The sequence below is a fragment of the Schistocerca americana genome, chromosome 1 (assembly GCF_021461395.2).
Source record: "Schistocerca americana isolate TAMUIC-IGC-003095 chromosome 1, iqSchAmer2.1, whole genome shotgun sequence".
NCBI lineage: Eukaryota > Metazoa > Arthropoda > Insecta > Orthoptera > Acrididae > Schistocerca > Schistocerca americana.
In genome coordinates, this window is record NC_060119.1 from 870,600,915 (window position 1) to 870,628,061 (window position 27,147).

General features: G+C 41.3%; 1 protein-coding gene across 1 annotated transcript in view; it reads right to left on the reverse strand.

Moving 5' to 3' along the window:
- Positions 1 to 27,147, reverse strand: part of LOC124613967 (clustered mitochondria protein homolog) — a 362,940-nt gene that overhangs the window by 108,208 nt on the left and 227,585 nt on the right. Inside the window, exons 2-3 of the mRNA XM_047142757.1 lie at positions 1,805 to 2,457; positions 1,453 to 1,671 (exon numbers count right to left, since the gene is read on the reverse strand). Of these exons, the coding sequence (XP_046998713.1) occupies positions 1,453 to 1,671; positions 1,805 to 2,457 (872 nt within the window). The remainder of the gene's footprint in view (positions 1 to 1,452; positions 1,672 to 1,804; positions 2,458 to 27,147) is intronic.

A 27,147-nucleotide genomic window follows, 5' to 3' on the forward strand; every position in this document is an offset into this window, starting at 1 on the left:
CTACAGAACCCATGCCGTAATAAATATAATAAATGGTGACGGACTTTCACCCCTGATAGTGTACTCTTACGACGTGTTATGAGGTGTTATGAGGTGTTGAGCTTCTGGGGAGGGGGGATGGTCTGGGTTGTGTGACCTGACCCATCTCGTGATGTTCTATGACCTTCTGTGAAGAATTCTGTACACACTTGTAGTACAAAACACTTCATCCCACACTAGCAACAATTTCCCACCGGTACAGTTCGCGAATATATCTGCAAGGCCTCCTGCAGGTCTGCTCAAGTCACTCTGATGCATTACCTTCAGATTATACTGACAACGAGAGCCACAGGCACATTTTACCAGTTGGTGGTGCCGCACGTACTAATGTACATATGTATATCCTCCTTATTTATGAACGACCTATCTAGTTGTTCAAGGTGTTCCGTTTTTTTTTCTGAACATGAATGTATTTCAGGAAGAATGTGAGATGAAAATGACAGTCACAAATGAAAATGTCAGGAAGTCATTTGGACTTTTTTAAATAATGTTACATGGGCATAACCAGTTAAATCATAAAACTTTTATAACCATATTTAGATGTTTATATAAATTAGAGTTCTTTGATCAAAGATTAGTCATAGGAGGGGGGCTGCAATTAAGTTAATACCACTGATACTTCAACAATATGTTCAGGTTTTCAACATTTTCATTTAAGACAGACAAGAACATCAAAAATAAATGAGTCAATCCACTATGGGGTGTGGCACTGCATTAACTGCACTGCTTCATGTAGAGATCACTTCAGACTCTTGTTGTAATAATGCCAGTTGGCAGGAAATAACATTTAATATATGCACTCCTGTAGAGACATGGTCTACATCTGGAGAAAAGTGGACACAGCCTCCTTTACCATATTTGCTGCCAGGAACAATCTCTGGAATTCATGTTTACAATTTTTACTCACTTTGTGCATTAGGTCAAAGAAGATATTTAATTTGCTCCACTTTATGTCATTCTCTATCTCGTAATGATCACAAAATACACTTGACTGCAATGTATTTTTATGGAAAAGCACTATCAACAGATTACAGTACTGCCATAAATGAGTAGTTCAGCACAGTACAACATATTACTGCTTGATGTTGCAAAATCTGTCTCGTTTGGTACAATCTCAAAGTTTTATAAACTTGGATACAAAACTGGTGTGCTAAAGTTGGTGCCCCTGTATAGGGTGGAGGGAGAGAGACTGAACAGTGTTGCATTGGTATAGCAACAGAATAACAACCAGAACCATGTGGAGTGATTTGCAAAGAACAGAAGGTTATTTAGGATCAACATCACACAAAAAAGACAAAAGTTGGTTCTATTAAGGAAAGTTACATAGATAAAATTTTAGTAATGTCATGCAATGAAATAATTCTAGTGACCACTGATAAAGAAATAAGAACATGTAAAATATGAAATGCTCACCCTAATAACAGACCCTTCTTTGAGACCCTCAACATTCTTCAGCTCAGCAAAATTGTCCAGTGCATTACCATCCAGTTGCAAGGAAAAGCAGGTACGGTGGCATGTATCCTCACGGTCCATGAGTAGCTGGTGAATCTCTTGAACCAGTTCCATACTTGATACCTGAATATCAAATGGCTCTGAGCCTGGACTTGCAATCTTAACTGTGAACCCCATATCCTGTAACATTAACAATTTATCACTGCCGTACAATTTTATGAATTTTATTTACAGATATAAATAGTCCCCTCTTGTCACAGTACTGTCATAATCAACAACAAATGAACTATGAATATCCTGAATAACCACTCACCTGTATAAAGACAACTTCTGGATCATCTTTGTCTTTATCCTTGTCCTTTTCGTTATCATCATCCTTTTCCTTCTCTTCATCATCCTTTTCTTTCTTTTCGTCATCTCGCTCTTTTTCCTTCTCCTTATCAGTTACTGTTTTCTCTTTGCTTTTATCCTTGTCCTTGGGTTTTGATTTCTCTTTGCTTTGTTCCTCATCTTTATTCTTATCTTTTTCTCTCTCTCTAGCAGCTTCATCTTTTTCCATCTTCTCATTATCTTTATCGTCGTCATTGTCTCTTACTTTCTGCCTGAATTTATCTACATCATCCTTTTCCTTCTCTTCACAGTTAGCCTTCACCTTCTCTTTGGTCACCTGTTCATCATTATTTTTCAGTTTCTCTTTGTCTTTCTCTTCACTGTGTGTCTCTGACACCCTACCACTAATAGTCTCATCAATTGATGGATGTCCATTGGATAATTTCTCTTTTTGTTGCTCCTCTGACAGCAACCCATTTTTGGTCACTGACTGTTTGTCCTTAGATTTTTCAGGCTCCTCATCTTCAGCATGCCCATTGGTGAGAACAGGCTCTGGTCCCCTTTCACCGTTCAGCTGTTGTTCTCTCATCTTGCTACCAGAACTCTGGGGTCCATTGGCAACATTTCCTTGTGCACCTGCAATTAGATAGATGATATATAACACTGAGTGACTGTTCACAACAAAGCAAATAAAAGATAGTTAACTTATTTTGCACTCTTACACACTAAGGATCTAACACAGGTGCGAAACATCCATCAGTTTTAGTTACTTAACTGAGAAAATGAATCCCTATCATTCTTTCCCCCTGCACATTCTAGAGGAACCTATACGTGTCATTTGCAATATGTATGTGCATGCAATATGGCTATAGTTTGTAGCTCTTATGCTTGAGTAAGCAATCATGAAATGAATATAGTTTATATTAACACTCATCATTTTTGAAATCATAATGAAAATGTGAGTGAAATAAAATAGAGAAAACCTAATTGGGATAGAATATTAGCATTAATCAGAATTCTAGAATAGCAAAGTGCTGCATTTCGGTTTGTCTTAATGATGAGCTTAAACAAACTCAGAGCAGAAAAATGATATACATTTAATGCTACGAGAGAGGCTTTGGTACATATGAATCTTAGTATCTGTACTGCACAAAGTGAAGTCGTATCACATTTCTGTCGGAATGATTACACTATAAGTCCGTGATTGAGAATGCTGTTGCGGAATATCTGGCACATAACAACAGAAAATTAAAGTTAAAGCAGAAGAGAATATGAATTACTAATAAGTCGATTAACCAAATTGGAGTAGCAGTAGATTTTCAGACAGAGAGCAGAGCAAAGTGCAGCAGCAGCAGCAGAAGAAGAAGAACATAGTTTGTGCACAGACTATACATAGTTTAGTGGTACGCTTACATGCTTCTGAGTAGACGCAAACAGCATCTGTTTACTTATCTGTGTTTAGTAGTGTTATTATTTTATTTTAACAATTTGTGTATCTTTCCACCGTCTGTGTAGTGCAAGTTAAATTTGTAGAGTTGTTTCCTCTTTCTCAATTAGTTTCTGAGTGGTCAGCAAATTTATTCATGATCATAAAGTATTTTCAACATCAAGAAATACATAGGGACTGTGCCTGTTGTGTGCAGACCCAAGCTAGAAGTTACACTGACCACTGTTGAAAGGCTTCAATGCCGTGCCAATATTGGAGCACCAGTGGAATAAGCTGCAACACCTTTAGTGATGTTGGAATCCTCTGGCAATCACAATATTACTGTGTTTTCCAATGTGCATCATGCAAATAGTTTGCGCTTACTCTAAGGTGAGTGGCAGACTATGGTAGTTTGCATATCTCTAGGCTGAAAGCAGAATTGGGAACTGGCTGTACAGCTGCCACTTTATGCCTTAGCAACACACATGAGGTGCAGCACAGGGTTGACAAAATATCTGGACACATTGGATGCCTCACAGCCGTACTTCTGCCAGTACCTCGTCTCCTACCTTCCAAACCTTACAGAAGCTCTCGTGAGAAGAAAGCTTCTGTAAAGTTTGGAAGGTAGGAGACGAGGTACTGGCAGAAGTACAGCTGTGAGGACGGGGCACGAGTCGTGCTTGGGTAGCTCAGTTGGTAGAGCACTTGCCCATGAAAGGCAAAGGTCCCGAGTTCGAGTCTCGGTCCGGCACACAGTTTTAATCTGCCAGGAAGTTTCATATCAGCACACACTTTGCTTCAGAATGAAAATCTCATTCTGCCACCTTTAAAACTGATGTCAGAAGAATATAGTACCTGTCGATGATTACTTTGAAGACCAGTATAGGTATTTTGTTTGTAACTCGTTTCCCTTTATTTTCTAGGACTGTTCACTGAACTTTGCTGACACCTTGTATTTCGAACAATACAAATGACAGTGATTAACTACAAACCAACATAAAGACATGTACATTAACTAGGGTGCTCAAAAATATTTTGTTGTATCTGACCCCATGAGCAATAAAAGTGCTTGGTATATCATTGCTGAATTGTAGTAAACTAAGACTGAAACTTCTCTATCAACTTTAATATGACACTCCCTAAAATTAACAGCTCCTGTAGTTTATCAGTTCATTAGATTTACATAATTGATCTTTAGAGCATAACAATGATCACGTCGAACTCCTATTATAGGTTTCTGATGTGCATTGTAGAGGGTAAAATGAAGTGAATAGCAAGTTGGCTAAATCATCAAAGGGGGAGGGGGTTGGGGGGGATATGCAGCGTTACCGGTGTGCAGAACAACGAAATTTTCGCGGTTGAAGGTTAACAGCGCAAACTGGGGTTAAAAATTTCAGGACAACAGAAATCTACCACAGTAAGGATGACAAATGGTAGACGAACGCGCAATGAAGGAGACCATGGAATTCTCCGTAACAGCGACAGGATGCAGTAGTCAAGAACCTTTTAGAAGGTTTTCACGTCTTCTGCGCTATCGCTGAGAATGGTGTAGAGAAGCGGAGGGCGCCACTTAAACGTGGGGACGCACCTGTCGCAGAGCGTCGGTTATCGGTTGTATAACACGGGCCGAGATAAAACTGTGAAAAGGCGGTTTGGTGGTGGTGACGGGTGAGGCGGGGAGGGAGGGGGCATCCAACACTATCAGCAGCATTCCCCGGCACGCACTATGGTCACCAAATCGAGTACGCAGTCCAAGTTCTAGAAATCCGGCCCCAGTGCAAAAGTCTTCATCTAAAATGCTTGGCGAGACTTATCAAAATTTTCAACGTAGAGCAAACGCTCCATCTCAATGGTGGATACACAAACCATAACAAAGACAAACCACATCACAAGTATTACCAACAAAGCGTGCCAGGTGAGCAATGGTCATTTGTTGATTATCCAAGAAAGTTTGGTTTCACGTCGCTACCTGCTTACTCTGAACTTCTCTACAACACTACCTTCTTACTTTTTTTCTTTCCTGGCTTTATATTTCCTTCGTTAACAGTTAAAAAGTTTAATTTCTGTTACTTTGGTACGAGACTAATTTCGGTACGTTATAGCCTCTATACATAGAACGTGTATGTTTTTTATCTTAATTAAAGCCTTCAAGTCCGTAGAATTCCAATTGTAAAATTTTAATCGAATTTTCCCATCAGTTTTCATAGTCTTCGTAATTAATCCACTTTTCCCGGTAATTTAGTCTAAAGGTCAGTACATACTGAGAAGTTACCGTCTCTGCCCTTTTTACATACGATATAAAAATAGATATATAGACTACAATTTTCATTGTATTTCTTATAGTTACACGGCAAATCAGAAATCTAACATCTAATCGCAAATATGTGATATTAATATAATATATTTACAATTTCTCCAAGCTGCAGAGCAGCAAATGTACAAGAACATCTAACAACAACAATTTCAAATACGTCGTCCCCCCTCCCCCGCTTGTATCCTTCCCATCTCGTTAAGGTTTCACTGATAAAGTAAATAATAATAATAATAGCAGTAATAACAGAAACAAAGATTCTACAACAGCCAGCCCTACTCATTTGGGCACGGAAAGAAGTTCACAGAACCATTACCTATGATAGTAGTTACTGACGAGGGATTGAGCCCCGAATAGAAATTTATGCTGCACGAGTGAATGACGTAAATGTCCGAAGAGGATGAACTTCCTCATTTCTAAAATTTGTAGAGACTGAAACGTCAGCAGTATGTACGTGTGCTGAATGGCTGGCAGCTGGCCAACTGGTCTTTTCCACGCCGTTCTCTAACAGCTTTGCAACGATCACAATGACTCTGCAACATAATTTGGAGATATATATCGATGTGGTCTTCACTATGGTTGTCATTCTCTGATGCAAAGAAATAAATGTTCGCCACTACTAATCATTTTCTCGTGAGTCAGCTACAGAAGTGATTTATCAGTAAAGAACTTTTATTGTTAATTTGAAGCACTCATTTATGTGTTAGGTGACATAAAACTACATGTTTCGTAGGCCAGAGTGACGCATCCCCGGGCCCGCACGTTATTGTGAAAGCAGTGGAGAGTGATACTTGGGTATAGAATACTATAGATACTGGTTGTCTTCTTACGTGCTTTCTTCTAGCTCAGTATCCGCCTGTTTGATTTTAAACCGATTTACCAAAGCCAAAGATATTGCTGTTGCTGTTCCTCGAAACGCATTACAGATTCTCCGAATACTCGCTGGGTGCTTTGTGTGTTATAAAATAGATGCTAGTTAACAAATTTTTTCACATTTGGAAGCAAGGGAGGGAGAGAGAGAGAGAGAGAGAGAGAGAGAGAGAGAGAGAGCTATCATTACAAGTTGTATACGTTACTGATATGAACATACTTATTACCTTTTCGGTTTCCTCCTAATCTAAAATAGATCCTGCATTGAAATGTTGTACGCGGTCACACTATAAAGTTACGGCTCTCGAAACAAATCCACGGATTTAGTTGAACTCCGTATTTCTCGACAAGAGTGTACCAAAGATGTGAGCTAGAGAGAGAGAGAGAGAGAGAGAGAGAGAGAGAGAGAGAGAGAGAGTGTGGGGGGGGGGCGCGTAGTTTCACGGTGAATGACGAAACATTTTAGATTTCGAGAAAAATGGTTCTGATGCACTTGTTACTAGCCAGTATCCATCAATTCCACCATTTTACAAACTGATAATGAACTAATAGGTTGTTTGTCTGTCTGTGGTGGGGGAGAATTTGAGTTCGGCTACGAAGATTTTTTTTCCCCTTTTCTTCTAGCTGCTCCCACCTTTCTGCGCTTGATTTTCTTCTAAATCTTGCCACTGTCACTACCACTACTGCATCCGTTTGCACTACGTATCTGCATGATTACCTGAAGTTCTTTCTCAATCTCATCCAACGGTAATTTCAAAACTACGTATATCATAGATTTGAAGAGGGTGGTGTCTTGTACCTTCAGGGATAACAATACTTAGCATTTACGATCACATTTGTTGGTTTTATACCTCCCGTTAGTTTCATTTTACGTAATTAGGAGATCTATAAAGCATACTTCTCTCTTGTTAGAGCTTCACAATAAACTTTACTATAGGGTACAGGACACTCACTTGTCGCCACCTTTATTTCATTGTAATTACTTCTATGTAATAAAATTTCACCCTAATATCTTCCACAACTCTTTATGTACGGGTAGAATTAATTTCCGGATCATTTATTTAAAAAAAAACTGCTATTGTTTTAGATAAATCCGTTGCAATATGAATACAGCACAAGAGAACCGTAAAATTGGTCAGCCTGTTCCATGTCTGCTTTTCGAAAACATAATGTTTCTACATTTCAAGCGTGGGACCAGTTATCATAATCTTGATAAGGCGTCTGTGGTACCAATAGCGAAGTTTAGTTAGAAAAAAGAAACTGGACGATTCTGCACATTTTAATGGCAACGAATGAAAGCTGTGTTTCTCGTGAAGAAACTTGTACAAGTAGAAATGAGCCATGGGCTGTTGTCAAGAGGTGCGTGGTACAGGTCGACGATGTACAGGTATGAAGTTAGTTGAGTGGCACAATCGAGACAATTAGTGGTATGTGGCTGCTTTAACCACATGTCATGTTTATTCAAGAGCTACTTCAAAAATTGATAAGGATCCCCTATAAGATTAACGAATGTTTACGATTCTTTGCACAACACTTCTCGACCTCACTCTCGTCGTAAAGGCATAACGAAACCTTCTCGAAAGGTTGGCGAGTTGTCAGGTAAAATCGAGATTTATTGAATTTACAGGGAATGTCCGGTAACTTTCAAAGAATTCTGAAAGACCCAAGGCTAGGGGGAGTTTAGCAGAAGTAGATTTTGTCGTTTTGTTACAAATCACCCTGAGAATCTGCTTAGGAAACAGTTGTGGAGTCGCGGAAGGAAATATGAAGCATATTGCATTGTTGTAATGTGTGTTGCTCTGAATGCCAGCGGACCTCTGCTATCTTCTTTGGCAACCCTAGGTTCTTTGATTCCAGGTTTTTTTCCCATTGAGTGATAGCGAGGACCATTGACTATAGTAAGCGTGATAATTTTGTCACAGGTGTTAAACCACGGAAATTTTTTTATGTAAAAATGTAAATACGTAGCCATATCTGAGTACGGATCCATATCTGAGTACATATGTTATGCAGATAAACATTAATTACCCAGGCTTCGGTTGTTTTCCACTAATTTCACTGCAAAGTTGATAATGTGTTACCAGTCCCATGCTTTCAGCCACCGATTGCAATAGTGTAATTAGATTAGGAAATGAGACACTTAAAGTAGTAAAGGAGTTTTGCTATTTGGGGAGCAAAATAACTGATGATGGTCGAAGTAGAGAGGATATAAAATGTAGGCTGGCAATGGCACGGAAAGCGTTTCTGAATAAGAAAAATTTGTTAACATCGAGTATAGATTTAAATGTCAGGAAGTTGTTTCTGAAAGTATTTGTATGGAGTGTAGCCATGTATGGAAGTGAAACATGGACGATAAATAGTTTGGACAAGAAGAGAATAGAAGCTTTCGAAATGTGGTGCTACAGAAGAATGCTGAAGATTAGATAGGTAGATCACATAACTAATGAGGAGGTATTGAATTGGGGAGAAGAGAGTTTGTGGCACAACTTGACTAGAAGAAGGGATCGGTTGATAGGACACGTTCTGAGACATCGAGGGATCACCAATTTAGTATTGGAGGGCAGCGTGGAGGGTAAAAATCGTAGAGACAGACCAAGAGATGAATACACTAAGCAGATTCAGAAGGATGTAGGCTGCAGCAGGTACTGGGAGATTAAGAAGCTTGCACAGGATAGAGTAGCATGGAGAGCTGCATCAAACCAGTCTCAGGACTGAAGACCACAACAACGACAACAGTAACAACAACAAGGAGTGTCTAGTTTTTAACACGATGTATTATTGTTATTGAAGTCTATTGGCATTTACACCCTGATAACAGTTCAATACGTGTTCCAGCGAATATTTCTCATATACTTGATGTCTTTCCGCAATGACAGGGCATGGCAGGGAGTAGTCACGAACAACGGTAACAAAGGAGTTTTCATGGGCAACAATAACTTACAACTTGCGGAATTTTTGATAAAATTGTAAATCCTAACCGAACTTTAATCACTAATAAATGAAGTGTTAACGCAAAAACTTTCATTTGCAACTGAATTGTGCAGAAACTACGTCGAGGAACCTCCATCTGCCAGATACTTTATAGTAAGGACAAACGAACACATACAACACAAAACTGCGCCAGGGAACTTTGGACTGCCAAACCTGAATACCCTAGAAATCTTAGGCAAATATCTCGATTATAATCTCTCTATAATAAAATCTACTTTCGACAAGTAACTGCAAGTTTTGTCTTCCTATCTGCCTCTTAATCTATTGTCCTACCACAGATAGCAGGTTGACTACTGCGCCCCACTTTCTGGCATTACACAGCAGAAATTCTGAAAAATGTCGCAACAGAAACCGCTTCAGTGAGTTGTGCCCGAGCGTCCGCTTGGGCGGCCAGCAGTCAACCGCGCCATTGTCCTTGGTCGTGTTCCTGTTCCGCGCACCCCACCTCCGCGCACTGTGCTTTCCTCTCGATGGCGCCAGGCGGCAGTGTGTATAGTCACTCCATGGGAAAACTGCAAAGATTTTATAGAAGGGGGCAATCAAATTCCTAATAGGAACAGACACCCAACGGGCCACCGAGTTTGCTCAGCTTCCGCAAGACTGCAGTACGAATGTATGTACGTTTACGTGACTGCTATGTATTTAACACTCAAGCGCTTGGCAGAGTGTTGATCGAACAACTTTCAGACTATTCCTCCACTGTGAGAAAAATGAACATCTAAAGCTTTCCGCGCGAGCTCTGATTTTATGACGGTCATTTCTCTCAGTGTATGTGGGAATCACCAGAATAATTTGGTGAATAAAATATCGTGAAAAGATTCCGTCACAACGAGGAACACCTTTGTTTTAATGACCGCCTTCCCAACTCAAGGATCATATTTGTGACAAACTCACTCTTTTTCGCGATAAAATGAAACGAGTTGCTTTTCGACATCCTTAGTCAGTCTGATCTGGTAAGGATCTCATACCGCGCAGCAATATTCTAGAACTGGACGGACAAATGTAATGTAGCCAGTCTCTTTAGGTGATCGTACTACAAGCTAAACAGTTTGTCCACACCTTTTATTGCACCCACCCAAATCACGCACGTTATGAGAATAAGTGGAAAGCGATCTGGTGTGGAAACCTGAGAGTCACTATAATGCTCCCGAATGTGTAAAGATGTCCAGGGAATATTTTGCAGCTAGCTACTGATAGTGTACAACAGCCTTTAACAATATAATGGTGGTTGTAGTAGGAATTTACACATTATGTAGAAGACGAGAAGGAGGAGATTGGTGTTAACGTCCCATCGACAACGAGGTCATTAGGAATGGAACACAAGCTCGGATTAGGGGAGGATGGGGAAGGAAAGGTCACAGACTGTCCGCACTATTGAACAGCACCGCAAAGAACATAAAAGGTGTTTCCGCCCACGCTATCCAGAAAAATCACCTGGAGCGGAGCATGCACAGGAAAACGGACACCGAACTGCATTCGACGATACTACTATTAATAAACGGACCCACGGCTTCTGGTATAGCGTAGTAAATGAGGCAATACAGATCAAAACAGCGGACAACACCCTCAATAAAGATGGTGGATTGCACCTGAGTAAGGCCTGGGATCTATGATTGGGGAGTTGAAGGAGGCAGGACTGGGCACCAGTGACGTCACTGCGGCTGTATAAGCAAGGAAGCAGCATTCAGATGAGTCAACCACCTGACACTGGTAGAGATCTCTGCCGAAAGCTCATGGGCGGATTGAAACGCGAGAATATTTTATTAATGGTGTGCCATAGATTGAAACAATTTTCCGAAAGTCTTCAAAACAATACTTCAGTTCCGGAAAATACTGAGAACTTACGAATCGATTGAGACGTGTGACGAAAAAAATGGCGGCGGAGCTTATCAGCCAACCAGTCTGGTGCGAATTTCACCAATGCCTTCTCTCTACGTCTATGCTCTCTAGCCGAGTGTACATGTAGATGTAGACGAAAGCAACATAACCCAATACGACTGAAATGCGGTGTTTACATGACAATACCGTGTGTGTAGGCTAAAAACCGAAACGAAACTCGTATTTCAGTGTCGATATTTGCGACAGGAGCTTGAGAAATCTGTTTGCGCAAAACCGGATTTGGAGACCGGTCAAATGGAGTGAGAACGTGCTCGGCAGTGTGTGGTGCCCGGCACTTCCTGGGCCGCGCGGTGCCGTACACCGTCCAGCACCGGCCGGAGTCAATTAACGCAGCGGAGCGCAGTGCGAGTCGTAAACACTGGCTCTGACGCAACAGGCGGGCCCCCGCTGCCCCACTGACGCGCTCCGTGACAAACGGAGACATTCGCGGACGCGATGCTTCGCCAGCTCACCTCGCGATTCTACTAGAAATACTGCAACCTGCAATGATACAAGGGTGTCCATGAAATAATGTCCCAGTTATAAATTTTAACAGTATCAACTGTAAACCATGGCAGAGTACTGGTTCAAGGTCACATTCAAAAAGTAACTCGGGCAGTTTTCGGTAAACGCATGCGCGAATACTGCTTCGTTTTTCCTCCTCTTCCAGCGCCACACACTCAGTGTGGTTTGCTACGAGTGAATCCGTAGTTTCCGTTCAACGTGCGTTCCGTTTATTATAATTTAACTAGCTGTGTAACGCGGCTACGATCGCATGTCAGTAAAATGAAATAACACGTGAGATGGCTTTATTGGCCGGGAGACCCCGTTCCGGGAGTTTTTTTTTCCTCTTCATTTTGTTCGGTATTGTTCGTTGCGTTTGGTCTAGGCGGACGTCACAAGGCACCCGTTCAAGTTGATCGTTGATTCCTTTGGTCAGTTTTTTTTACATAGGGCGAGCAGTCCTCTGACCGAACACGCTTTTTTTCATTTTGTTCGTTGTTGACCGTTGTGTTTGGTCGCGGACGTCACATGACATCCCTTCAAGTTCTTTGTTGATCCTTTCACTCAGTTTTTTTATTGCAAAGGCCAACCAGCTCTTCGACCGAACACGCTGAGCTACCGTGCCGGCAAGTAGTTCGGGCACTTGGCGCAAGTCTTTTTTATTGAATCCCACTTCAGCGACTTGCGAGTCGATGATGTTAGAATTATGACGAAGAGACACACACACACACACACACACACACACACACACACACACACACACACACAGCAGCCAGCCATGCTGACCACTCAAACGGTGGCGGACAATTAAAGTATAATACCAGTGAAACTTGGACCTTCTTTAACGGACACCCAACTAATATACTGTATTCTCAACCTCGTCATGTTTTTCGAGCAAGGAATTGTTACATCAGTGGCAGGCACTAAAACCTCGTAATTCCATTTTGTTAGTTTTGCACGTGAAGCAAATACAGTTTTTAAAAAATAAAATGATATTGGAAGTTGCTAAATGTGTAGCTGTATAGTAGAAGCTTAGTTATTGACAAATTAGAAAAATCCATACATTTTCAAACCTCTGATTATTGAGTTACAGGTTACTGGACTTATGGGTTTTCACAGAGACATGGGGTTACGAGGTTTTCATTGCCTACCATAGATATGGCACTGCCGTAGAGCTGATTCCTTTTATTTGCGCTCATTAGCACTTTACACGAAGCATGAGCTCTTCAAGAGTACGACTGTAGAGTAGGAATCTATATGTAGTAACCAGATGAGCAAAAAGAAATTTCGTCGCCAATGAACATTACCTCCAAAGTCAGGTGACTATTGTATGGCATGAAGTTCATAAGCACTCTGCACATTTTGTCAGTACACTGCTATTACAGAGACATATCATTCAAAGATACGGTTTTTACTTTTTGAGGGGGGGGGGGGGGGGGGGGGTGGATGATTTGGAGATCTGTATAAGCCGCAGGAAAGGACTCTGTCATATGTAAATCTTACCTGCACATGAAAGTACAATAGCACGAAAATTTTATACCTTCAACGGATTGACTGAAAACACAGTACCAAATTTATCTAGCTCTTGTCTCGTAAATACATGGCCTCAGACTCGCATAAATTAACCCTTCGATATTAACTCTCTATTACACAGAGTCTCTATGCTGTTCAATACACACACCGTCTCTAACATTTTAACTATAATTAGACCTTCGAGGTACTTAATCTATGACGAATAACTTTCCCTCCTTCGACGTACGAGGGTTGGAATTTTAACAGTGGCAACTAATTATTTACAATGTATACAAAATAGATACACGTCTCGAAGTTTTACAGTTCTTCAAAGCAGCCACCAGCATTGTATATAACTCACTGCCAGCGATGTTGAAGTCATAGATACTCTTAGCAGCGTCGGTTGCATTGATTGTTTGAGTGGAGCGGTCTATTGCCTGGCGAGTCTCTGGAACAGTTCTCAAGCGAATGCTATGAAATGCTTCCTCCAATTTAGGAATCAAAGTCACACGGGCTTAAGTCAGCGTGGTGGGTGATACAGCACTTCCCAGCCTCATCGCGAACAAATCAGTCACAGCCTGCGTCATAAGCGCCCGAACGTTGATTGGCGAGTCGTACAGAAAATGTCGCCGCTTCTTTCTCTTAGCTGGTCGCGGGCTGTGTTCCAAAAACGAACGACCCAGAGAAAGAAGCGGCGACATTTTCTGCAGGGCCCGCCAATCATTTTACAAGGAAATGCTCGGGCACATATGGAGCAGGTGGTGACTAATTTGTTGGATCAATGGGGCTGGGATGTGCTGTACCACCTCCGACATTCTCTGAACGTACGCCCTTGTGACTTCAACTTGATACCTAAGTCGAAGGACGCATTTCATAGCATTCGCTCCAGAATTGTTAGAGATTCGTCGGGCAATGGATCGCTCCACTTTAACTATCAACATAACTGGCAATACTGGGGGGATCACACTATTTCTACATCGCTGGCAAAGGGTTACACATATTAGTGGTGACTGCTTTGAAAGACAGTAAGACTTAAAAAATATATCTGTTTTGTATAAGATGTAAATAAATAGTTTTCAGTGTTAAAATTCCAATGCTCGTATTTTTCGTCCGCCTGAACAGCTGCGAGGTCAGCGCGGTGGGATTGCTAACCGTAAACGCCGGGTTTCGATTTCCGGCCGGGCCAGAGATTGTCTCCACTCGGGGACTGGGTAGTGTGTTATCCTTTCGTTCGAATTGTCACAACTGACATTCCACTATTCAGACAGCGCGGTCTTATGCGCCTCACCGCAGTTCGCGCGGCTCCCTCCCGTCACAGCTTCGACTCCTCCCCAGGCATGGGTGTATGTCTTGTCCTTAGCGTAATTTAGTTTAAGTTAGATTAAGTAGTATGTAAGCCTAGGGACCGATGACCTCAGCAGTTTGGTCCCACAGGAACTTGTCACAAATTTTCCACTATTCAGACGGCTGTGTGGGGCACTTCCCAAAAAGTCAATAAATTAAAAACATACGTATTTCTACTTGCACCAGTAACTCAGCTATTCACCATTGCTGTTACTTATAAATACATGTACAAGAATAGAGCAAACTTACATTGTATAAAAATAGCAAACAAATTTAATATGAAAGTTTCGGCCTTAGCGTAAAATGTGACACAGCATTATAATATTTCGGTTCGATTTCGACGCCATGCGCGGTACATTATGCGCATTTCACAGCTATTCCTACTCTATGGTCAGACTGAAAAGGCTAATTTGCGCATATTCGCACTGTCCTTTAGAAAGTACTAACTCCTCGTGAATATGGCAAAGGTGGCCGTCGAGCCTAACATTCCTATTGAGCACAAGCAAAATTACGGAACGCCGTCACAACATGAGTAACGGCGACCTCAGCGAAGACCGTAGAGGCACTTCGGACTATATATTTCTGTCTTCAGAAACTAGGTAAGAATAAAAATGCACGTAATTTATTGTGGAATGCGTAGGGGTTGTGAGACCGTGGGTAAATAAAATTCATACTTACGTAAAGTAGTGCACTTTTATTTTATGATATTAGCTTTACCACAAAGTAGCAGACGATGTCTGTAATATCGAGATGGCACGCTGATCAGAGAGAAAGAAGACGAACAAGCACATACGTACTATTTAAAATAGGGTGACCAAACGTCCCGGAAAACCGGGACTGTCCCGGTTTTCATCCCTGTGTGTCCGGTGTCCTGAAAATTTGTTTCGGGACGCTCGAAAGTCCCGGAATTCAGTTTGTAAATACATTTCGTGAAACTTTCTCAAGTTTTTGAGATTTCGCTATATTAAAGGAAATAAAACACAAGAAATTAATGTATTTTAGCTTATTTGTCTAAAACCTTCATTGTCCCATACTAGTAATCACAGTATCAGTATTGATACACTCAGGCAATAATTTACTTTGAGCGGTACTTTGGCCAACAAGTAGTAAGTTGTATTATTGTAACAGAGTTATGAAACCGTCCGGCCACTTACACACTCATTGTCAGAACATTGTAGTAGTTTATGTTTTGTCAGACAAACTGCAATAGTTTTTTCTCATATTTATCCTCATCGCCGGTGTTTGATTGGATGTTACTGAAGAGAGTGCCAAAATGAAAAAGTGTTGAAGAGACTGTTTCTTATTTGAAGAGTAAAGAGATTGAAATCGATTATTCCATTCTCTTTGATCAGTTCGGCATACTGACAAATTTTGTTGAAGAAAGTCTTCACAAGTGGAATGATGGAAAAAAAAGCACCATTGGAATGTCATGAGAAGTGGATGAGTTTTTTTAAAAGCTGTGACTGTCTTCAGCATTACTCTGAGTTGGTAATAATTGCAAGGTATTTATTTGCAATCCCAGCCCATAATGCCAATGTGGAAAGAATATTTTCGTTCATGAATATCCAGTGGACTGATGAAAGAAACAGAATGGAGGTGAACTCTCTTGAAGCAATCCTGCAGATCCTGAACAACTACAAAATGGATTGTGCCGAGTTTTATCACTGTTTCTCAAAGAACAAAGACATGATCAAGAAGGCTGGAGGCAGTGAAAAATACGCTTTTCTCCAAGGACAGTCAATTCCATCTACAAGTGCTCAGTAATATTAAAGCTTATGCTAATATTAATTGATTAAAAGTTGAATGGCTGTAAAATTTTGTAAAATCGTAATACATTTCTTTATTACTGTATAAGTTTATTAAAGGTAATTAATTATACAGATAATCTAGATTATATCAATCTTTTGTATCCTCTTATTAGTTATAATAATCGGGTTAACAAAATGTATCAACAAAACATTAATATTTAAAATTAAGAAACCTGGGTACATGTGGAATGAGGTGTCCGTTGGCACCCGGGTGAATGTGTCCCGGTTTTCACCAAAAATAATTTGGTCACCCTAGTTTAAAAGGTTCCACTCCGATTCTATGGAATCAAGTACAGAAGTAGAAATGCCAGCAAAAGCAGCTCTTACCTCCCTAAATTGGAAGTTACACGTCAAAAGCACAGTGTATCTATTATCCCACCTTGTGAAATTTTTAGTGTTCCTTAACTTACTAAACTACAGAGGGACACCTATGACTAAGTCTCTGAAGTCTTGGGAAACTGGTATAGAATGGTGATTGCTCTCAGTTATAAACAGTTTGTAGTATAATAATTTGATTTCACTTTTCTGAAGTAGAAAGCTTCGGTTGCATTTACCTATATTTTAATACCTCCTAGTGGAATGGTGTAACAGCCGAAACACTTTTCTCTAATGGCAAACTTTTATTTCTTGCCGTCAGAAGCTACCTTTAAACCTAGTTATCAGAACTACTATTCGACAAAGCGAACCACAGACTAGGCCGTACAGGAAACTGGAACATGTGACGGTACATAGCCACATTTAAGTTCGACGTTGCGCGCGTTAGAAACCTCGCGGTGCAAGCACACAAAGTGATTTCGGAAAATACGTTCGCGAAAAACAGCAATGACTTGCTGGCAACGTCATTAAATTTACTGTGATCTCCCAGGTTTTGTTGGCTTGATGCTTCCGGCTACTATACCCCCGAACTGATGTTTCCATTTTATGCACAACACTTCCGACGGCCGGCCGGCCAACACTTCGACAACCGACATAGTTGTTGTCTTCTGGTGCTCCGAGTTGTGATGTTATATGTACTAACTGCCTAGACTCCAACAGTCGGCACCCAAGATGTATCCTATTGATTGTATGGGTAAATCTGTAATTTGTTTGAATAAATGTCTAATTAGCCAGAAATTCAGAAATTTGCGAAAACTTGCCAGCTTTCATCGAACAGAATATTGTAGCGTTTCTCCTCTTTAAGATAAGAAGGCGTTCCAGCCGCGACGGGTACACTAACCACGCTCCTCGTTTGCGGAAGGTTGTATGTTGAATTAACCGCAAAGGTAAATACTAGCAAATTACACTTCATTCTTCCCTAGAAAATCTGTGGAGGCTTGCTTACCTCTCTCTTCTAAAGCTCTCTGTATGTTCCCTGCGAATTTCTTCGCTGTAGATAGTAGTTCTTAATAAGCGATTTGAATACAGTGATTTTCGTGTGGCTTTAAGGAATGCTACTACGATGCTACAATTAAGTCTCGATGCATGGGATGCCACCTTGTAGCGTTCGTACCACATTCCTACAGACATTTATTAAATTTTTGTTGCTATGCTTTATAGGAATATTTTATTACGGGAGAGTAGCAAGTAGGTAGGATCACAAGGCAGACACTCAGAACGACGCGACAGATGGTCACAAAGCGTGGGGAAGACCGGGCGAACAAGAGGCGTGTCTTACTGGAACTGAGAGACAGTAGGGATTCATCTAAAACGCTGGGCGTCAAGAAGCGGACCTTTTATTTATATTAGTGCTTTAATATTAATATACAGTTCCAATCGTGCTGATGACATTACTTGCAGTGGCAACTCGTTAACAATAATTTGTATATCAATCAATTCATCAGGAAATGCTAATTTGGTTTTCGAGGTAGCAACACGCGAGCTAGTGATTTAAGTGCAACTCCACGTAAAGACGGAATTGTTATAGTTTACTCGGAAAACATATTTGTTCTATCTCATACGGATTCTAAGATCGTGTGAAGCATTTTTGTGACTTTGGCAGTGTCCAGGAACTAATGATCACGGTACTCCCTGTTCTCTGTCGTCGCTTATGACAACTCAGCCTATCCTTATCGCTCCGCCACACACTGTCCATATAGCTACAACAGCGTAAGCTGTTTGATACGATATAATAAATCATGGGCCTGAAAGTGGCATAAACGCCACAACATGACTTCAACTCTGAGGAAAAACAATGTCTCGTTTCAAAAGGTGCCAGATTAATGAGTCACGTGCGATCGAAACAGCTGTTTTAAAAAAGTCGTGATACAACAAATTTTTACGGAAAATGAAGCATCCGATTTAATCCTACAGCACTAATGGGGGAAAACGTTACATTGTAACTAAACCATCGTCAATTTTATTCAACGGAAATCACAATTTATTGTTTATGCACTGTTGATTACAATTATAATGTCTCGAATAGTATTTACTAACAACACCAGATTGGCAGGAACCTGAAATTGGTACCATCTGCATCGTAAATTTTATGAAGGTTTAGTGATCTTGAGTTAAGGTAGTCAGAAGTGTGCTCAGACAAAACGTGATTCATACTCTTGCCGCAGTCATAGCGTGCCCGGAATATACTCGAAAGAAAGGTCGTGGTCAGTATTTAACTGTTGCGCTATGCAGCTCATAAGCGCGTTGACTCTCAGCATGCGACAGCTCTCCACTTGCAAGAATATCGGAACGTGCACTGTCACTATCTCTCCGTCCCTGGTCCCCTGGCGTAAACACAACGGTGTGGCCACCACCCTGGCCAGGTCTCAAGTTCGCTTCGCTGAATAAATAAATATAAGTAAAAGATGATCGATCGTTCCCTAACATCTGAAACATAGTTCTTTGTGAGGTTTCCCGCTATTTGCGGCCCTGTTGCGCTGTTGGCTGGTTCGTATCGCTCACATTGCGTCACCCGGCAGCGTGTTTATCCGTTGTAACGCTTGTAATCAGCCAGGGCCACCGAGGGCGGGGTGGGGGCAAAGCCTGCCGAGACGTCACTGGATATGATGTGTCTACACTGGGACGGCTGCAACGCACCGGTGGCGGGTCCTGGGTCGTGGGTCTCAATAGGATTACAACGAATATAGCAATGTTTCCACACTTCAGTTGATAACAGAGTGCGTTAAAACGATCCCAGTGTCAACATATTCGAAACGGCACCCGAGTCTCACTCGTGAACGGGCTTGACCAAGACCCAAGTGAGGACCGGGACGCAGTCTCGAAAGGGTTAACCCTATGATAGAACAAGTCACCCACAAGCATAAAATCACCTGCCACTTGGCACGTCTTTGCCTATCGATAGGGTGTGGCGGTCGATGGGTTGCTTGTCAAGCATTGCTGCGAGGACGGTGGCAGTAGCCGGGTTGTTTTCAACATTAGGGATCGTGGAGCGGTAGCAAGAAAGTGCGGGCTGTATGTGGGGCAGGAAGTAACGGCACGTGTGTGTGAGAAGTGGGGCTAGGGCAATCAGTGTTCAGTGACTGCCGCGGAAATTTGCAATGATTACTGTCGTTGAGTCGATGGAGATTTTGAGTCACTGCCATCACAGAAGAACGAAGCCCGTATAACATGGACATGATGGTATGTTTCAGATGGAGCGTTGTAGACAGGAGCAGCTCCGTGTTCAGTATTATGGATGGGCCGAGTCAAGGGACTTATGTCGTAAGCCTTCTGAGTAATTCCGTACTGAATGGAATTTCCTACTCTTAAGGTGATTATTCACTGCTTGTTGTCACTGTTTTGCCGCAAACTCTTGGGCAGATGGTCTCTGACCTGTGGCCTGCTAAGCATTACAGAACTCACATTACGCGATAGACGTTATTGGTGATTGTTTAGTTGTTAGGTTAGTGCGTATATTGTGGTGCGAGTATAAAATCCACAGTACGGTGATGTGGTGAAAAATGAAATGTGATTGTGTTACAGTGCATTTTTGGTACGAAATTTTTTTCCCTTGACTGCGGAGTGCTAACCGTCTCATCGGCCCTCACGTGGATTTTTCTGTATCTTGCTAGGTAGCACGAGCTATATTGTATGGTACCTGTGTTTCAGTCGAACTTTGTGTATGGTAACTACCAGTTATCTATGTGGACAGTGAACAGTAAGGCCCAAACAAAAACGGCTGTTAGATAAGTGGAAATGTACCACGCTGGTGACGAAAGAAGAAACTGAATGAGCCACTTTGCCGACGGTTGCAAGTTACGTAACTGTTTTGTTTCTGTATGTCCTAAATTAATGTGCTTTTAAATTTATTAATGAATGAATTACATTACAGTTTGGATTTTAGTACTGCTATTATTGGTAACAGATTGTAGTTATTATATTTCTGGTATCAAATGAAAATTTTCGAACAACAGTGCAGGGGCACCCTCTGTAGAAAATTGTAATATAGAGATGTATAGGCATAGAACGGCTGGCAGTACATGAAAGGTTCACACAAAAATCTGTTTTGGAATAATTCTCATCTGGGCTCGTTTTGGAACCATATATGTACCGTTAGTATTAAGGGACTGTTGTTTTGGCTACGATATGTGGGATAATTTGTGTGTCTGGAAATAAGCTTTACAGAAACTGTGTGGAGTTGCTTTCGAATTTAGATGGAGCTGAAACATCGTGAACTCTAACGTCTTTCTGTAACGCCTTGCTGCCCATAAACGTTTCTTGCTCCAGAATCTGATTTTATTATGTTTACTAAGAATGTTTTGGTAACATACTCGATAAATATAATATTGATGTTTTAATACATGTCATACTGTACTCATTTTCTGAGGTTAATTTAAATAGTTTAAGTTCCATGGTAGAATCGTTATTATTGCAATCACTTGAAAACACTGCCACATTACCCTCATTTACAGGTCTAATGATGTCATTGTCACTGAAATCGTCCTCAGAATAATACAAACATTTATTCACACTGTCATCCGGATCTTCTTTCTTTCTAGAAAGATCTGTATAATCATCGTCAATAGCCTCTCTAAGTATTTCAGATTGGTTCATTTCTTTTCGTTTTCTGAATAGGGCCATCTCTAATACCAGGGGGAACTTCAATGTGGAAGTAGTAACTACTTGAAATATAAAAATAGTCAAAACGCTAAACAAGCGAACAGTACATTTAGGCCGTCATGTCTGATGCATTGACTGGTATCTACTCTTAAACGAAGTAACTAAAATATATATCAACAGATGACATCTACAGACAGCGTGCAGAAAACAAGAATTATCTCGAGATCCATCCGTAACGGACGGCGCGCGAAACACGAATAATCTCGGGACCCGTCCTCAACGCCAAAAAGGCAGAATACCTTTCGCTAGTGACGTCAAAGGTGACGTCGTCTACGAAGATACGCGAGGGCTGAACGATGCTCGAAAGGCGGCTTAGAAGCTAAACCACCGACTTATATCAACCGATAGTTTTATTTCACACAGCGGTATACGAAACTGAAGTCCACATATGAAAGAATCGCTTCTCCGAGGAAAAAATATAGTTTGCTGCTGCTTCTTTTCTTCTTAGAATGAACGAAAGTGTCATGGTAGTGAATAAACATCAGAGAATAAGCAAGTTGTTACCACTGCTAGAACAAAACTGTGTGAAGGAGATCGTTAAACCATACTGTTTCTTTTCCGAAAGTATGAAATGTTTCCTAATGTTAAGGCACCGTTAAGACATTCTTAGATAATTAACGGACACGATCGCTACTGATAAGCAAAGCTTTTCGAAACAAGCTTCTGAAATATATTGTATCGGTGGCACAAGAACGACTGCACCTTGTTCACATTACAAGCACTCAAAACGATGTCTTACATAAAGTAGACGGCTCAAATAACTAGACAGTTTTTTTTTGTTGCGGAAATCGAGAAAGAGTATTAATAGATCTCTTTTTTTGGAGGGGGGGGGGGGGAGGAAGGTACTAATTTCTCATGACTATTGTCGCCTGCACATGATTTAATCTGGCGTTATTAAACTTAGAAGGAAACAACAACAACTTGATCCCACATTTTCAGGATAAACACCCCCCCCTCCCCCCCCCCCCCCAACCACACACACACACACACACACACACACACACACACACACACACACACACACACACGCGGTATCATCACGAGGAAATGATCCCGGGCGAAGATTGGTGCATAATTCTTGTAGTACGCAGTTAAAACCTGCTGGAAGTACAGCTTTTAAACTTCTGAGCGCACCGTTTGTTTGTCACTCTCTCCGACCCACTCCAGCCACCGAATGCCCGTTCGCGAAGATTGTACATTGAAGTGGCAACGAAAGATCTCCTACTCGTGGGATGTTGAAAGTCAGATATGACCAGTAGGAAGGTGAACACATCTGCCCAATGTGTTCTGAAATTTTGTTCGGAAACATTATTTTACGCAAAAATAGGAAGTAATATGAGTATGTAATTTGTAACGCACATATACATTCATTACTGGTTTAACAATATTCTCTTATTGACAATCTGTATATAGCTACCTAAGCAACTTAAAATTATTACGAAATGAAATCAATTGTGTGGCTAGAGCCTCCTGTCGGGTAGACCCGTCGCCTAGTGCAAGTTTTTTTTGAGTTGACGCCACTTTGGCGACTAGCGTGTCGATGGGGATGACTGATGATGAAGACAAGACAACACAACACCCAGTCCCTGAGCGGAGAAAATCAACCCAGCCGGGAATCGAACCCGGATCCCTTAGCATGGCATTCCGTCGCGCTGACCACTCAACTACCGAAGCGGACAGAAGTTAACGATTTTTGATTTACGATTTAATTATGCCAATCACGTTAAAGAACAGCGCACCTTGTGCAAGATGCAGTTCACTTTAACAATGTCAGCTTTAAAATACAAAGAAAATAACGCACAACAGTGATGTTAATATACAGTGCTATGCTAGAATGACATTTTGCTCTGCAGCGGAGTGTGTCCTGACATGAAACTTCCTGGCTGATTAAAACTTGATGTTGGACCGAGACTCGAAATCGGGACCTTTACCTTTTGCGGGGAAGTACTCTACTATCTGAGCTACCCAAGCACGACGCACGACCCGTCCTCACAGCGTTTCTGCGTGTCCCCTCTCCTACCTTCCAAACTTCACAGAAGCTCTCCTGCGAAACTTGGGAGTACTTGCCCGCGAAAGGCAAAGGTCCCGATTTCGACTATCGGTCCGGCACACAGTTTTAATCTACTGGGAAGTTTCAGTGCTACGTTACTTCTTTAATGACAAGTTCACTCGCTTCATTCAAACATTGCATTTTTCAATCCCAACATAAAAATGTTCCAAGTAAAGGAATCTGACACATCTACTGGTTAAAAACCACGCGATTTGACACATTAGAACAAAGCGTGTTACCAAGGTTAAAACAGATTTCACAAACTTCTCACTCCACTGTACAGTATTTCGCGCTCGGGTATTACGCGGCTGAGCGACTGACAAACAGTGCGCGCCAAAGTTTAAAATCTGTACTTTCAGAAGGTCGTAACTGCGTACTATCAGAATTACGGCCCAAATTTTCGGACGGGATCAACTGCTTCGGCTAATGTCTTGAGCAGTTTTTTCTTCTTAAAATATGTTTCCTTATCTGAAATTGACAAAAAAAAAAGCAGCCGTGAACACGTCCTGCAGTCAAACTATGGCGGTATGTTGACACACCCTGCCACTATCTCATCTCCCTCCCCTACCCACTCTCTGCCACACAGCTTCCCTTCCGATGATAAGGGTTTAACCATTGGGCTTTGGCAGATTTTACAGGAAGCATAGAATTTGTGTCTCAGGATGAGAGAACCGAATCATGTATGAAAATATTCTACCCTTACTCTCGAGGGCTCGATGAAACTATTTTTACAGAGTAAGGTGGCGCTGTGGTTATGACTCTGGATACAAATTCGAGAGTACCGTGTTTCAAATCGCTGTCTGGTTATTCAGATTTAGGTTTTCCGTGGCATCCCTAAATCGCTTATGCAAACGACAGGATGGTTCCTACGAAAAAGAGCAAAGCCAACATTCTTACTCAATTTGAACGTAGGCTCAGACAGTAATACCCTCGACGTATTCACTTGCAGAAAACAGACAGAGCTACAGTGTAGAGGGTCTGGTGTAGCGTATACCAACCGGGAAAAAATGTCTGGATCCACATCGTCAAGTTATCGCTTAATGTCGCTGTAATAGTGTATCACAATTTAAAGAAAAATATCTAGACAGCACATTAGTTACTGGCCGGTCTTCTTTCACGCCGAATTAGGGCAGTTTATCTGCGTACTTGGATCGTGCACATATGACTGCGGAAACAGAATGACGTAACATCGTGTTGATTATTTGCCCAGTGCAAGATATACAGCTGTTTCGCCTCATGATTGATTTACCCTAGTCGCTTCCACACATATCCAACCATATGGAACGCCAGTATTCTGCTAACGGAAAAGAAAGTTTTAGTGATACGTAGTTCAAGCATACACGGGTAATAGCAACAATGGCTTGCTAAGAGACCAGTGAAAAAAAAAAAGTCAGAAATGGAAACAGCAACAGTCGCATAAATAGAATTAAGGTACAGTAAATGCTAGAAGTTGAATAAAATCTGTGGTTTATGCCATTCGCTTAATTTTGCATTTAACAGAATTTTGAAACAAAAGCTTCATTGTAGAAGGTCATACGGTGAAAAGCCTTGACTCAGGTTCTAAGGATTAAGCCCTTAGTTCAGATTATACTAGCTTCAGAGATTTTTTTTATTGCGATTTGGTAGAACCAGCCTGAAACTTATTATTTTACTTCTACCGCTGTGGGGGTATATATAAATGTCATGATGATCTTAGGATGTTTTCCTCCGTTCTTTCCCTCTAGTGTACAGTTTCGTGCATGGAGGTAAACACACACACCAGTAAAAAATACCGTGGTGATATTCATCATTAGTGTAAGCGAAGAACTTAAAGCAAGATTTTTTCCTTATAAATATGGCTAGTCTTTTCTCTACTGATTTGATAGAATACAGTAAGGTAACTGTGGAGAACAAGTGAAATGTAATCCACGTGCCATCCTTTCACTGTATTATTAACAGTCAAATAAGCAGCCCAAACAAGTAACGAACAAATTTATGGAATTATTTGAGTACTATAAAGAAGTATAGTAATAATTTTTTCCTGATTTACAAAATTCTAGGTGTATTTCGAAATCGATGCCTCAACCATTGCGGATGATTGGGGGCGTAATAAAGAATGTAACGTTAATCCAATTCTGCCAACGCTGCAGGACCTTAAGACAATGTGAGTGTCTTTTCTTTTAATCCCAGAGGCTTTCGTACGACCAGAAATTCTTCAGCAGTCATAAAGAGTAAAGGCAACCGCGAACGGGTCCTAATAACAGATCCCAAATATCAGTATTTCAGGAAGTTTCGTGAGCTCATTTGCCAATACGGTTCTCCACAGAAAATATCGAAATATGCAGATACCTGTTACGAAGATGTGGAAATTTAATACCACTACTGCATTAACGCCATCGAAGTTCTGGAAGACAGCGGCAAATTGGTTTCATTTTCTGTAAAATACCTTAAAATCAGCGAAACTATTTCTCATACACATCCACCTCCGCTGCCATCACTGCCTGGCAAAAGATTTCCTCCTCCTCCTCCTCCTCCTCCTCCAGTTCTCTGTTCCTCTACCTCACTCCTTTTCCTTTCTCAACCTCACCCTTTTCCTCCCTTCTACCTTCCATTCCTCCTTCGCGAGGCTGAATGCCGCCTGGTGGGGTTGAGCACTTGATGCAGTCAGGGAGTGAGTGGATCAGAGACGAATGGGGTGGGGGTTGGGGGGGGGGGGGCGAGGATATCAGATGGGACGATAAGGACCACAAATGGGGAATTTCACTGACAAGCAACTTTAACAAAGGGCAGATTGATATGGCTCAGCGGCTGGGAACGAGCATCTCGTGTGTTACTGCCGTGAGCATCTGGAGGATGTTCCATTCACGGTACCTGCTGTTGAAACAATAATACTCTCTTTACTCTTAACTCTCCAGCTTGCGTTCAGTGCTGCTGGATCCTGTCGTGATGGACAGGTATTCTGCTGAACCTCGTGTTTGGTATCACTGAATGTAGTGGAAGAGCGACATATGACGTACATGAGCTGTACTTGTGTTGATCCCGCACCGAGGGCAAGCACGTCACAGTACTTTTTTATCTTAGTCAAGCGTTGTACGTTTTGGTGATTGCATACATACTTTTTACTGTTTTAAAGATATTTTCACAGAAACAAAGATAACTGGGTAAAACAGCAAATAAATCATAATTATATTACTACTCTGTAACTACGCGCCGCGTACCACCTTATCGCTACAGCGCGGAAGCGCTTTAACGAAGATGTTTGAGAATATAGCGCTCAGAATCGTTTTTGGGGTGGGGCGCTGTCTCTCTGCTCGGTTCCTATGCAGGAAAAAGTATTTGGTTTAGCTCGATTTTCTTTTATCCAATAATTCAGCCATCGTTCGAGATACGATGGTTTGAAGTGGACCTAAATGCGTGAACTCATCGTGCAGAAACGTTTTAATCTTTATATATATATTTCAAAATTATGAGAACTGGTTCAAAATTTGTAAGGAAGTACACAAATACATGTAATTAATGGTCGTCCTGTTTAAGCTTTATCCACTGCCACGATATAAGCAACATGGTTCGATAGACCATCCTATACCGAATCAGCAGTAGCCCGAGCCAAAGAAAGTCT